A 15,482-nucleotide genomic window follows, 5' to 3' on the forward strand; every position below is an offset into this window, starting at 1 on the left:
ACCTACATGTATTTTTGTAATGGCTTAATAACAGTTAATAGCAAATGCAAAATTGCATAGTCTTTTATATACCAGCAGATCATTCAGTTTCTGCTGATCAGGCTGACGATCTGCCTTGCTTTACTTGCAAATGAGAGACTGAGAAAGGTGGGGGATGTTTCTGGCTGCTGAGCCATGTGACACAGTGGGGATAATAAGCAACAGCCGTGAGCTGGAGCCCGGGCTTCTCTGGAGACTCAGCCACAGGGACCTGCAGCAGCAGAAGAGAGGGAGGGGAGCGAAGCTCATCACCGTTAAGTTCAGCCTTGTATCCTGACAGCTTCAACCTGTCCTGCCAGCAAGACTCATCAATATTAACACTCTCTTACCTTGAAAAAAGAAAAAAAAGAAGGAAACAAAGAAAAATACCACTGTCTGAATAAAAGAAAAAAGGGTTTTTTTAAGTAGTAATAAAAGCCACAGCAAGTGTAAAGTTGATTCTGGTCCTTGATCAATATGAACCAGATAGAAACAAGTATGCAGTACAGCTATGATTATGAAGATGATGAGTATATGATCCAAGAGGACGAATGGGATAGGGACTTGCTCCTGGACCCGGCCTGGGAGAAACAGCAAAGGAAGGTCAGGAAAGAAAATAAACTGTCTGTCTGTGGATGTGTGTCTGTGTAGAATAATAATCACCCCCCTAATATAACACTTTATCTTGTTGTTATAAATGCATGTGTACTAGTGAATTCAACCACTATAATTTTTGCAAAGGAATCTATTATCAGTTTTAATCTCACTATAGAAACATTTTTAGCTATGCTGTTATGTATAGCTTATAAAGTACTTCTTCGCTTTCACTTTTAGGATTCTGATGTATAAATGGAGGCTGTATATGAATAAAAAGAACATCCCGGAAGTTTTTTGATAACTCTGTTGACACAATAATGGTTCAATATTTTTCATGCTCATGTTGACTCTTGGCAGAGATTTTAGCCATTCCTAAAATCACTTTTTAGGTCATATTTTCCAAAAGTGGCCTCTGAAAATGTGTGTGCACATGATGGCCTGTGAAAAGAAGGTAATTGGAAGTATAAATGAGAAGCAATGCATGTGCAACCAAATATTTCCAGGAACAAACTGAGACCACTTTTTAAATTTTGGTCCTCTGAGTTGACTGCTATTGGAACTTAGATCCAGTGGAACAAACTAGTTAAGAAAATATGGTCTTGTGAAATGTTCAAGCTGAGGTTTAAAAGATCTCTTTATTTACTGAATCCGAGACTAAAAGGTACCCAGCTGTCATTCTGCCAACTTTTAGAGATAACTGTAGACTACTTGAGCATCCCGCTGTGGAGGAAATGCATCTAGCTTCTGAATTTTGAAAAACAGTTATGAGGCTGCTACTGCTCTGTTTCTGAGTACAGGCTGCATTCATAATCTTACTAGCAACTTGGTTAATAATTTTGGTACTGCACTAGATCTTCACTAATGTGGCTTCATTGAAACATGTAAAAGCAAGCAGTGGCATAAGCAGCCCATGAGAAAGGGATGATCACATGAAATATTTCTATTATTTCCTAAATTAATGGATATTGCTGCAATTCAGAGCAGTAAGATCTTGAGTTATGAGGTCATCTGCTAATTGCAGAAGTGAAATATGCAGTATCCATCAGGCAATTAGGCCAAATTCTTTCCTTTGCTATGTGTGAAGAGTTTTCCATTGAAATTTTCAAGGGTATTGCATATATGTGTCTGAAGGCAGAATTCAACTTGTAGAACACTTACCCTCTCTATATAACCTCTCTCTGGGTGTAAGAGCACTTAGTTGTATCTTCTGAACAATCATAAAACTACACCAGTCATCACTGAAATTTATTTCAGTTAGACATTCTTTTACCTGGAGAGCAAGTGATTTTGATGCACTGTGTGCCTATTGAAGCAAAGTAGGCTTTTCAGTATTAGAAAATTGAAATTGTTCATTTTGTAAAGTATGGTACTGTATGTGTAATTCAGGTGTAGGCAATAGGCAGCTCACAGTACCGATGAGATTTGCCAGGGTTAGCTCCTCATAGGTCACCAGACACTTTATTCACCTGAATATCTGCAGGTACGTACATTCACAGCTCCTGTTGGCTGCGGATTGCCATTCCCAGTCAATGGGAGCTGAGGAAAAGGGGTGGCCCGGCCTGCGCTGGTTCCTGCGCTGGGAACAGTGAACTGGAGCCAATGGGAGCTGCAAGCAGCTGTACCTGTGGATGCTTAGGTAAATAAAACATCTAGTGGCCCACCAGGGTCTAACCCTGGTGAAGTGTGATCATCTTGCAGGCTGCTTATTGCCCACCTTGGTATAGTTCCTCTAAGGGCCTAATTCAGTTTTCTATGCAGCAAAAAATGAAATTACATAACACGAGTTTTGCACAACAGTTTTGTACTTCTAAGTAGCATCAGCTAGGTCAGCAGTTCTCACACTGTGGGTTGGGACCCCAGAGTGGGTTGGGACTCCATTTTAATGGGATCACCAAGATCGGCATTAGACTTGCTGGGACCTAGGGTTGAAGCCAGATCTCCAACTCCCCTCCAGGGCAATGAAGATTTGGGTTGCAGCTCCTTCTCCTCCAACCCGAGGTTGCAAGACTTGGCCAGTGGCCTCTTTTCCTCACACACGGGGCAACAGGGCTCAGGCTCTGACCCTCATCCCTCTCGGGGTCATGTGATAACTTTAGTGTCATAAGGGGCATCATGGTGCAGTGAAGTTTGAGAATCCCTGAGCTAGATTTACTTTCCTTGAAAATAGTGAATTCACAGACTGCAGCCGCCAGGATAAAACAGATCCCATCTCTATTCTTGGCAGAGTGGCAGATGCACAGAATGCTGTGGTAAAAGAAGACAAAGCACGGAGGGCCTTTTTAAATAGTGTAGCCGTTGAATAAGTCTTGGATGCTCCAGAAGAATTTTTCTAGGGTGAAAACCACATATTCAGAGAATTTGGTTTTATTTTTGTTAGCATCTGTTCTTTTGCACGTTTTTAATATTTGTCACTGTGGAGCAGAGTAGGAAGGGAAAAGATACGTGAGTCATCAATGGACTTCACATTTCTATTCCTTGTTCTATACCAATTTGATTTTTCCTCCAGTTTAACAATTAGCAGAAAATTAGCAATTCAGAGCACGTTAATAAGACTAGCTATATCATGGCTTTGTGGCTTGGTCTGCCATGTGCATTTAATACAAATTTCCAAGTGATGTATACATTTAAATTCAGCTAAGAGATGGCATTCTTATTCCTTGTCTTGGAGAGTATATTTTCCTCCTGAATTAATACTGTAATATCAATAGGTGGCCTGATGGATCTGATACTATCTAAGGGTGCCAGAATCGTTTTTTTTCATGGTGTTAAAATAAGTTACGGAAATTAAATTTCCCATTCCCACATTTACCAGGAGAAGGGTCTATATCCACGGGCACAGAGCTTTATTCAAATATAACAATAGTGATATCAGCGCAACCCTAGCAGTTGGCAGCATATATGTTCTATGAGACAATCTTGGAAGAGGACAAAAATAAATGCCATTGTTTCTATTGTGGGCTGCCCTCTCCAGACTTGCCATTTCACTGATATGCATGGTATGAGATCTGTCAACAGATGCTGGTACCACATGATGACGTCCATAGGATTACAATGGATATAATGCTAATTATAACCACGGCTCATAGGGTACTCTGATCTGCAATAATTCAGGCTCTTGCTGTGGAATTCTTTGTTGGAGAAATCTCACTAAATACGATATCCATTGTACAAAAGGAAGCTGAATGGTAGCTTTGCTGTATCTGTTGTGAACATGAACTGCAAATTAAATGTTTCAGTTGTTGTATAGTTCAGCCTGTGTAAAAATACACCATTGAAATGCAGCAGTGGGCAGTACAAAATACTACACGCTAATGGTACAAAACCTCCAATGGTGGATTGTGGGGTTTTAAATTCAAACAAAGGTTTGAATGCAGGATTACACAAAGATTATTAATATGTCTTTGTTATGCCCTGTGTAGAGATGCTTTCAATACATATGGCTCAGAAAAGTTCAGTTTGTGTGTTATATTTTCATTTTTAGGAGAAAGTGAACGTGGTCAATTAGTAGTTTGGAAATTTACTGCTTAATAAAAACACAGTGAATTGCCATTTTCATTATGCATGTTGCTTGCTTGATTATTTAAAAATTTTTCTACGAGTCGTGTGGATGTAGACCCTTGTCCATTTGAACCTAAACGGAAACCATCAAGCACAGTTTGTATTGGACCACTGATTAGCCAAAGGAGGACAATATCTTTCAGTTACTGCCAAGCTGATCTGGATATGAAATGAGGACCATACTTGCTATCAATGGAAAACTTAAAAGCCTGAGTTTTCCCTTCCCATTTCTGCCATTTCCAAGCAAAAACTGTATAGAAAGTCCTATATTCTTTGCAGCATGCTCAAAATTCTTTGTCCTGTTTACAACTGGCATCTGTGACACCAATGGCTGGGACTTTACCAAATGTCTTGAGATTCTGGAGTCATTTGTCAAGGCTTTTGGAGAATTCTCAGACTGAGACTTGGGTGAAAAGCCTGAGTATCAGCATGTGCACTGGGGACAACGTGAAAAGCATTACATTGCTTGAGCTGTGGTTTTCCCACAAAGAGCATTCTAATGCTATTTCACGTTCATTAATCGTATTCAATTTATAGGTGGCTTTTTAAAAGAAATTTGATTGCCTTTTATTATTTTTTTCACATATAGCAATAAGTGCAAGAATTTTTAGACTTAGGAAGACAAAGGTCAGTCTTTCACTTCTGTGTTTTGTACAACCTCTAGCACAATAAGGTATAGATCCTTGATTGGGGCTCATAAGTTCTAGGATAATGTAAATTATAATTATTATTAAGGTTCCTACCTCAAGAAACCTACAGTTCTAACGCCGATGAGGCTATATCTTGGGGTATGTCTAGACTACATGCCTCTGCTGGCAGAAGCATGTAAATTAGACATGCCGATATAGTCAATGAAGAAGGGGTTTAAATATCCCCCGTTTCATTAAAATAAAAATGGCTGCCACGTTGTACCGGCTCAGCTGATCGTGTGGAACCTGAGGTCCAGGGGCTGGATGCAGCCCCTGGCTTGCTGGATCTGGCCCCGAGACTCATGCTCTACTCTTAGCATTGGGAGGCCCATACGGGTGCTCCAGCTCCCTCCTCTCCCCCTCCCTCCCACTACCTCACCGCAAGGCTGAAGCACACAAAATCTATTAGATTGGACTCCCCCTAGGCTCTGGTGTGAGAGGGGAGTGTCTTCCTCGGTCAGGAGCCATATGAGTGAGATTTTGTTTTTTATTTTTTGCTTCTCACTTGTGTGCACCCCTGACTGATTTTTCTGTGGGTGGGCGGTCGCTGACCCAACAAAAGGTTCCCCACCCCTGCCTTAAAGACTATATTTAAAGACTAAACATACAATATAGTATCATGAGCCTTTGTGGGCAAAACTCTCTTCCTCAGATAAGCAGAGACTTGAGAAGATATTCTTTTTCTCCCCTCATTCCTACTATAAAGAATGTGTCAGTAGGGATTTTGCTCCAACTTAAAAAGAAACAAATCCCCAAATTATCTTTGACCAGAGACCAAGAATAGATTACTTCATCTCAGAGGATGACTGTATTGGAAAAGTTAGGAAAGTACAAAAAGGGAATGACCGTAATATACACTGCTTTGGTCACACTGATACTCTTTCATATTGTGTATTAATAGGAGAAATGCTGGTCTTTTCTGAATTTATGAACAAGACATGTATAACCTGACTTGTTACATTTTGGTAAGAAGACAAACTGTTTTGTTGGATATTCTTATCCAGTTGTTTACAGAATTATAATAGTTTATGGGGTAATAAGCCAATATTGATACTTAATGTATTGGCATTTTTTTTATAGTAGCCTGCCCCATGAGTTATAACCCCTAATCTGTTCTTATAGAATTGGGTGGTAGGTGGTAAGTGTGGCCCACCTAGAAATCTTTGTGTTCCTGATCTAGTGACTATCTAGGCTGATATAGTTCTTGATTATTTTGAATAGGAAACATTGCCTAAGTAACGAACAGTAAGATGTCTGATACATAAATGTTATTTTTAGATGACTTTTGTCATAAAATGATTTATTGCTATGGATTTTTTTAAACCTTGACATAAAACATTCTTGTTTGTTATTAAAGGAAATCTTAAGCCTTTGGGATAAAGAAAAGATCTGAAGGTTGTGGACAGGTGCAATTCACTCTTAGGATATTTGTAATGCAAGGGAATTTACAGGCTGTGGCAATGTGTATTTCATAATCCTATATGTCTCATACTTATCCATTGCAGGACTTCAGCTATGATTATCTGTCATTGTAACGTAAATTAATAGTGTACTTGAAGGAGATTTCTGGCATTAGTTACAATAGACATAGCCAGCTCAGAGAGCTTTAACTTTACTTACACTGGCAGTATGAAGAGGTCTTTTAAGATGGGTGTAAATTTAATTTCTGTCTTAATCTTAAGGCTTTTTTACACTGCTAGAGTAGTGTCAAGGGGCCTTAATATAAACAAGAATAAATCTCAAAATATTTATTTAGGCTAATTTCTGTACTTCCTTTGCATGCAGAATTCCCTTTGGTTTCATTGAGAGGTATCTATGTGAGAGGACTACCAGATTAGAACAGGCTTGTCAGGGAAAAATGATTTGTGTCATACTAAATATCCAATCTTTGGCAATACACAGGTTAATTTTTAGTCTGACATGTATTTAGTTCTATCACCTCCTTTTCTGATGCATAAATTTGGCATGTAAAGCCTTAGAACCTCAATCATACTAGAAAATAAGAAAATGATGCATTTTAGAAATATAGGTTTAGAAGACTTAGGAAAGAGTAGTCACTCGGTCACTTGGACCAAATTATCCTTCTAGTTACACTTGTGCGACTTAACTGACTTTTATCGATTTGCCTTGATGAACAGGGCTTCCTTTTGACATGTGCCACAGGGAGTGTGGGGTCAGTCCCCTGCACAAGCTCCCTGCGTGACTTCTGCTTTTGAACTGTAGCAAGAGCCCGGCAGTTCAAAGGCAGAGGCTCCCTTATCAACTAATCAAATAGTTGATGGAAATCCATCGACTATTGGATTAGTTAATTAATCTAAATTTAATAGCCCTACTGTGCAGCACCAGAGATTCAGTTGCTGTCAGAGGTGATTTCCCTCTATTGCTGGAGCTGTTGAAACAGGAGAGAGAGAGACTGATTCAATCAAGCAGAGGAAAGGGAAGGAGAATGAAATGAAAAGAGAGAATTGAAACAAAAAAGGGAGGGAGGGAGGGAGGGAGACTGAGACTAAGGACTGATACTTAACAGCTTGAAGGGAGACTAGAAACCAGAGACCAGCTGTGCATGCTGATAGTAGGTGGGGTGGGGGGGAGAGGGAGGGCAGCTGGCTTCAGCTTGCTCAGTCTGTGAGAGTATGCTCAGTGAAAGCCAAGCAGCAAATCTGGAGGGGCACATGGCTCTCCAGGTACTCCTTTCCCATGTGTTATCTTTGATAGAAATCCACACAACCTGAGGAGATTAACAAAGAAATGTAGGCATATAATGAGAGACAAGGTGGGTAGGACAACATCTTTTATTGGACTAACTTCTCTGTTGGTTAGTAATAGAGAGGTAGCTGTGTTAGTCTGATCTTGCAAAAACAAAAGGAAAAACTATGTAGCACTTTAAAGACTATCGAGATGGTTTAATAGGTGATGAGCTTTTGTGGGCCAGACTGACTTCCTCCCTGTCCCAACAACCACAGGACATACCACACAAATACCAACCCTGGAACTTTCCCTTGCAACAAACCCTATTGCCAACTTTGTCCACATATTTACTCTGGTGACACCATCACTGGACCTAACCATGTCAGTTATATGATCAAGAACACATATTCCTGTTCATCCAGAAATATAATTTATGCCATCATGTGCCAACAGTGTCCTTCTGCTATGTATATTGGACAGACTTCTCAGACACTTTGCCAAAGAATGAATGCCCACAAATCAGACATCAGACCTTACTATACATGCATCTTTCTTCAAAGAGACTTTAACACCAGATTACAGAGGGAAACTTCAGAACTTTATTTCATGCTTAAATTTGACACTTTATGAATGGGCCTTAACAAAGATGCTAATTAACTTAACCATTACAAAGATAGCTTCCCACTTATCACCCTTGATTAGCCATTCATTGACTCAAATAGCTATTCCCTCCCTCCCTCACCCCATCTTCTGTACTAAATCTGATTTGTCAATTTAATAATGTGTTCACTTTTTTCATTGTACTGTATTCCTTTGGTATATATGGTCATGCCAATTCTCTTCCAGAATATGATCTGAGGAGGTGGGTATGGCCCACGAAAGCTCATCACCTATTAAATCATCTTGTTACTCTTTAAAGTGCTATATAGTTTTTCCTTTTGTTTTCTCTGTTGGTGAAAGAGACAAACTGTGGAGCAACACAGAGATTTCTGCAGATCAGGGAAAGGTACTCGGAGTGTCTCAGATAAATACAAGGCAGAACTTAATGTTTAGCCTAAGTAGCTAAAACTGTAGAAGACACGATTCAGGGTGAAGTGGACTGTTAACACATCTGCAGTCGTGGGACAAAAATGGGGAGAGGAGCGGGTTACAAATTGCTGTAATACCTAAAGCCAACATTATTAAGACCATGATTTTTAGTGTCTATCTAAGTTACAAATTTAAGCTTCCAGGCTCATCTTTTTGAGTGTTGTGCAGGTTTTCTTTGAGGATGAGCACTGAGAGATTAGATATGGATCAATTTTTTTTGAAGTGTTCACCCATACCCAAATGTATGGGAGAAGAAGAATGAGTCCCTGAAACTCATTTTCTTTCACAACTCTGGTCCTGATTTCCTCTGTGACTTTAGACATAAGACATAACCTCTACACCTGTCTCACCATCTCACAGTTGGATATAATACTTAATGATCTTAGAGGGATCTACTGATGATTAATCTTTATAAAATGCTTTGAGTATTAAAAGTGTTGTTTAAATGTTAAGTATTGTTATCTGTTATAGTTTGTCAGTTAAAATAAGTTCCAACTTACTTTAAAATGCGGCTTTTCATTTGGGCCTAATGGTGTCAAATTCCCTTTGAACTGAAATTTTTTATGATTGGTCTTAACCAATTAAAAAGTTTTTAGTTTTTTTAGAAAGCTGGAACAAAATCTGTTGAGCCATTTCTAAGTTATTTGAAAGATACTTAGTACTTTCACATGTTTTGATCAAAAATTTTGCACACGCATAACTGAAAAACTCCTGAAGCTAGAAAGACCAAACATTAAATCTAGGTTTTTTAAGATAAAAACAATTGTCCAGCAACTCGATGGCATTGCCCTTGCCCCATAATGCAAATGCATGCTTCCTTTTCTATCAGATATTTTTCTTCCAACCTTTTCAGCTACCATACCTATGACATATTCCTGGGGGAATTCTGCATCCCTGAGCTTGCACAGAATTCACGTCTCCCACAGATTTCCTAGCTTCACAGAAAAATGACTTCAAACAAGGAAGCAAAGGAATGCCACAAGGGCTATCACAGACCTTTCCCTGGCAGGGTGGACAGGTTAGTTCTGGTGTCCAGAGCAGCTGATAGAGATATTAATCACTGTCAGGAGTGGAGGGGAAGGGGAGGCAGCCATGCATGAGAGAGAGAGACACTCTGCCCCTCTGGCTTGCTGTTGCTGCATGCTCAGTGTGGAAGGGCAGGACTTGGAGGTGTTTGTGAGGAGGCAGGTGTGAGACTGGCTCTGTCTTCTCAGGAGGAGCAGAATTTAGCAAACTTCCTGCTTAATAAATTGTTCCCATTGTCTTGTGCTATTCCCCCAGCAGTATAAAACAGGTGTAAAAGGGGTTTTAAGGTTCCTTTACATTGGTGGTGAAGGACAGTATAGCCTTATAAATACTTATGGTGCTTTAGTGATTAGAACTGGTCTAAATTTTTGGACTGAAAGATTTTTCTATCAAATTGTGCTCCATGAACCCCTTGTCAGTAACCAGTATACATTGTGAGTTTGATTTCTCAGCCCTCACTGATTTCTTATCAGTTGCCTCAGATGTAACATTGAGCATATGGCTGCATAACTAGAAATTGACTGATTACTAGAAATAAAGCATCAGACCTTGAATCATAGAACACTAGAACTGGAAGGAACTTGGAGAGGTCATCAAGCCCAGTCTCCTGCCCTTATAGGCGTAAATACATTACTAATAGGCAGAAGGGCTTGGGGATTTCTTCCAATGGGCCCCACACACATTCTCCAGCTGTTATTTTAGTTTAAATAAACTACCAAACAAACTGAAGCCAGTGTGATTATACTGTGTTATTTTGAGAAATAAAATCTTCAGGATTTTACAGAATTTTAAAATATGTGCAGAATTGTTAAGTTTTTGGTGTAGAATTCCCCCAGTAGTAATTACATGAAGAGAGATCAAAGTTGATAAATCTTGAATCTGTGGTAAGAAACAGCCTTCAGTATTTTTTCATGAAAGGAGAAGGTGGAGTCTGCATAATTCACCTTCCGTTGGTCAACTCAAGCAGTTTTCCCACAAAACAAACTTTTTAAATACTTCAAATTGCTAAGTTTCGTAGTATATAGAACTCTCTTTAAATTTAACAACAAAATCTGCTTGGTTGCCCCATTTTACTATGATAATTGATAATAATGAAAATAATACTATTTTACTTGCTTTAAAAAATAAAAAAAATACTTTGAGAAGTAGAGTTTTACAAAATTTCAAAAGTAGTTAAATACTGCCAATATTTTCCATAACTCTGATAAATCTTTGGCTTTATTTTTGGAGTCACACTTGCTAATCCCTTTGATTTGGGCCTGTTTACATAGGCAATTTGATCTTGTTGTGGGATTATGTAGTTCTTGTTCTTTGTTTACATTACTGTAGTGACTAGAAGCCTCAGTCATGCTTCTTCACGCCATTATGATCGGTGCTATATACACACAGAACAAAAGGACAATACCGGTCCCAAAGATTTTACTCTCTGTGGGTCTGGTCTTTGTAGATGGGACCAAACCATCTTTTAGTCCCATTATTGAATCATGTTACAATCCTGTCATGAATGAATTCTCCCATAACAGAAGCAATAGAATGAAATTTGATGGCTTGTATTGCATACGAGGTTGGATGGGATCAAATGAGCCAAAAAAAATCTATTACTCTAACATGATTAGATGACCTCTGTGTTTAAAATATGGTCCTTGATTCAGTAAATGCCCCTCAGTGGTTTGGTGGATGTGTGTTTTTTTTTTAAAATGAGTAGTACAGTATGCTTATATCAATGTAAGCTCATGAAGTTTTAGAGGACCAATGAATGATTATCTGGAAACTCAGGCCAAATTTCCACCCATTTTGAAATGGGGGCCTAAAAGTTAGGCTCTCAGTTCTCAGGTAGAGCTCTTTAGGAAAACACTTCCTAAAGGTTTGCTTACATCTGTCCCTACATAGGACAAGCACCCGTGTATATAGTTAAGCAAGTGTCTAAGTGCTGTCCTGGATGGGGATGCTTTCCTGATTTGGTGCCTAAAGAAGTGCCCTGTTTTTTTCAAAAGTATTAAACACCCAGACCCAGCAGTTCCCACTGAAGTCAATAGGAACTACAGGCTGTGTAGCAGTTCTGCAAATCGGGGCACTTATTTAGATATCTAAATAAGGGCTAGCCTTAGCTTCCATATTCGGGCAAACATCTTTGAAAATCTTGGTCCCAGTGTAGCTTTCTGGTGCTGGAAGAGCTAATAATTTTCACATTTATATGTGAGATTACAAGGAATTTACTGTTTGTAAAACGCCGATAATAATCTGCAGGGTGTGAGAGCAAAGAAAAGAGAAATGCTGATGCAGCTTTGAGGGATTGTCTGATTCATGGGTCTTCATTCAGGCTGTGGAAAATCTGTCAAATTTCAATCCTATCTAGAGGTAGATTAACCTCAGTGGAGTAAAGTCAGGAATCAGTTTGGTCCTGTCTATTCTGTTTAATGTCTTTATTTGCACATAAAGTGTATTATGTATCTGTCACCAGGGTTTATGAAAGCTACTAGGTTTATTAAAACAACTAAACGACATGTAGTCTGAAGATTGTACCTTCTGTCTTTGCCTTGTGGCATGTGTTTCCATGTTCCAAAGCAGGTCCTATAGTCAAAATGTTTTATGACAAGAAAACATGGACTTTAACAAAGAACTTTTATGTTTAATTGACAAAGCATTTGCTCATTACAAATTCAGTGTTCACTCTTAAAACAGATGTTCCTGTTCCCTGCATTTCAGCTGTTACTGGGTGGTGGTGGTTTGAGTGGGATTTTTTTTGTTGTGTGTTTATTCTGGTTAGATTCTAAAGCAAAAATAAGTTAATACCATTTGGTGTGCATCTATGACTATATCTGTTTATAGTCTCTTGGGTAAGATCTTAGTGACTTTGGCACGAGTCCCATTTTCAAAAACGACACAGGCATTTTAAACTTTTTGAAAATAAATGGGACTTACCGTATTTTCCGGTGTATAAGGCGACTGGGCGTATAAGACGACCCCCTAATTTTTTAGTTAAAAGATAGGTTTTCGTCTTATACTCGCCGTATAAGACTACCCCTCCCAACCGGCAGTGCCCCAGCACCCCTCCGCCTCCCCGGCTTTGCTCCCAGTGTCCCTGGTCTGCTGGAGACGGTCCCCAGCAGACCAGAGGCACTGGGAGCAAAGCCACAGCGGCGGCGGGGTCCCGCGCCTCTGAGGCTTTGCCAAAGCAAAGCCTCAGAAGCGCGGCACCCCGCTGCCGCTTCGGCTTTGCTCCCGGTGCCCCTGGTCTGCTGGGGACTGTCTCCAGCAGACCAGGGACACCGGGAGCAAAGCCTCTGAGGACACCGGCAGCGGGGCAGCCCAGGCGCCCCTTTGCAAAGCCGCGGAGGGGCTCGGGAAGCGGGGCAGCCGAGGCGCGCCTGGGATGCCCCGCTGCCGGAGCCCCTCCGCGGCTTTGCTCCGCGTCTTCCTGGTCTGCAGACCAGGGAGACGTGGAGCAGCTTTTCTCGCCCCGGAGTACACAGGCGGCGGGACCGCGAGGTCCCGCAGTCTGTGTCCTCCGGGGCGAGAAAAGCCCCGTTCCTACCTGCAAGTCAGGGACTGCCTGTATACCCGGCGTATAAGACGACCCCCGATTTTTGGGGGATGTTTTTCAGCATAAAAAGTCATCTTATATGCCGGAAAATACGGGAATTGCCTAAACGCATAGGTACTTTTTAAATTTTTATGCTCTAATTTGTCACAGAGCAATTTTGTTACTGAGGTTAAAAATAATCAAGCACAATATGTTTTTAAAAGCACCTCCAATATTTATGTAACTCTGAAATAATAAAAAGGCACAACCTTTAAAGTATTAAATCTAAACTGAATACATTTTTATTTTTCAGCCACCAACTGACTTAGCTGAGAAATTAACTTTCAGTAGATCCCTTGTGTGCTGAGAAATACTGAATTTAAAACACACAAGAGGGTTGTTACACAGTGAGCTTATGTACAAGACTTTCACTTCTGGGAAAGGGACTTTAGTTGAAATCTTTGTTTAGAGACACTGAAATGGGTGGGCTTCAAATCTGTTATCTTACAGCAGTGGTCCCCAACCTTCAGAGGCTCCCGGGCGCCTGGGAGGTGGGGCCACTCACGCGCCGGGCGCCCGGGAGGTGGGGGCCCGGGGGCGGGGCCGCTCGTCCGGGGGCACGCCAGGGGACTGGGATGCCCTTGCACCCGGCGCCGGCGTGTGCCCTAGGGCCAGGGCTGGGGCCGCCTGAGCGCCTTGTGCCATGGGCCCGGGGCCGGTGCTGCAGCCCGAGCCACGCTCCTGAGGCCGGCACCGGCGCCGCTCGAGCACCATGCGCCCGAGTGCCTGCATGTGCCCCGGGGCTGGGGCTGGGGCTGCCCGAGCGCCGCGCACCCAGTGCCGGTGGGTGTCGCGCACCTGGGGCCGGCGCCTCCCGTGCACCGGGGGCAGGGCTGGCCCAGGTTGTCGGCGGGCGCCCACGAATGCCCCTGCGGGCGCCATGGCGCCCGCGGGCACCGCGTTGGGGACCACGGTCTTACAGAGTACATAGGCATGAATTTACAGTTCAAAAATAATCTGATGTCTGACTATAAATATGTTGCCTTTTGATCACTTACTGATTAAAACACTAAAAGGTCTTCTGACTAAATTGTGTGCTATTGACAATTCTCTGAGTCTTCACTTTATCAGTGGGACAGGCACAGTCCTGTACTTTGAACATTTTTAAAGCATGTTGATAAACAGAAAAGTTGCATAATTGAATCTGCTGTATAACTGGCTGTATCAGACACTGTGTTATGTGGGGGGGCGGGAGGGGGAAGGGTGAGCAGAGTGAGGGGGTATAGTGGCAATATAGTATATAATTAATAGTTAAAGATAGCACTGTGACTAAAAGCCCCAGAGAAAGCTGGGGAGATATTTGGAAAACCAGTCTACTAAATCCTGGATTAACCTACTTCCATTAATCTTACTATCCAGAGGGCATATCCTCCATTTCACCCACATTGTCATTTAGATGTAATTGTTTCCTTCATATTACCTCAAATAGCCAAGGATCATTTAAAACTATGTCTGTAGGGAAAAAAAAGTCAGCCAGCATCTACAGTGATGGTTCATGAGGTAATGAGATGCCAGCAGGAGAGTGTTGGGGACAAATGGCACTGTTGATAGTGGAAGAGCAGTTAGTGGGACCTGAGTGGAAACAGGAATAAAATTCAGTGAGATGAATGTTCATGTGCTAATGATAGGATTGGTGGTTCCCTCTGACTTAGTGAAAAACTACATCCAATGTGTTCCACCTCAGAGCCCACTTTGGTAACACAGCTGTAGAAGTGCCTCTGTAGGACCCCCAGAATCTCTGTGGAGAAGCTTCTTCTGTCACCTCCCTCTTCCATCCTGCCTACACTCACTTTTTGAATCCTAGAGGCAGAGATAGCAGAGTTTACGCTATTCTTTTCTACAAGCAGCTTGCCAGAGGAGACTGACAGCAGGAATAGAACCTACATGTAAGGTGCAGTACACAGAAAACCAAATGATATCTCCTTTGTTAGACCTCTACATTCACATCCTACATCAACACTCAGCTAAGCTACAGGTCTTCAGTTGCACCTAGCCCCTTTAATGCTGTGTAGTTACTCTTCATGGAACAGCTTCCTGCCCACTGATATCCTTCCCTTACAAAGGTGGTGTCAAGGCTGTTCCGCACTTTGGCACAATGAATGCAGAAGTTGGGGGCCTGCAAGAACTCTTCAAAACCTTGCCTCCACAGGCTCTGGTATAAAAACTTTTCCCCAAAATCCTAATACCCAGCTTTTGGGGGACCTACTGCCACCATCAAGTGTTTTTGAACCCAC

The 15,482-nt window shown here is 41.4% G+C and overlaps 1 protein-coding gene across 1 annotated transcript in view; it reads left to right on the forward strand.

Annotated features, from left to right (window-relative positions):
- Positions 1–203: 203 nt before the first annotated feature.
- ACTN2 (actinin alpha 2) overlaps positions 204–15,482 on the forward strand; it is a 78,783-nt gene continuing 63,504 nt past the window's right edge. Inside the window, exon 1 of the mRNA XM_075924812.2 lies at positions 204–621. Coding sequence (XP_075780927.1) covers positions 496–621 — 126 coding nt within the window. The 5' untranslated portion in view covers positions 204–495. The remainder of the gene's footprint in view (positions 622–15,482) is intronic.

The sequence above is a fragment of the Pelodiscus sinensis genome, chromosome 3 (genome assembly GCF_052426305.1).
Source record: "Pelodiscus sinensis isolate ZL-2025 chromosome 3, ASM5242630v1, whole genome shotgun sequence".
NCBI lineage: Eukaryota > Metazoa > Chordata > Testudines > Trionychidae > Pelodiscus > Pelodiscus sinensis.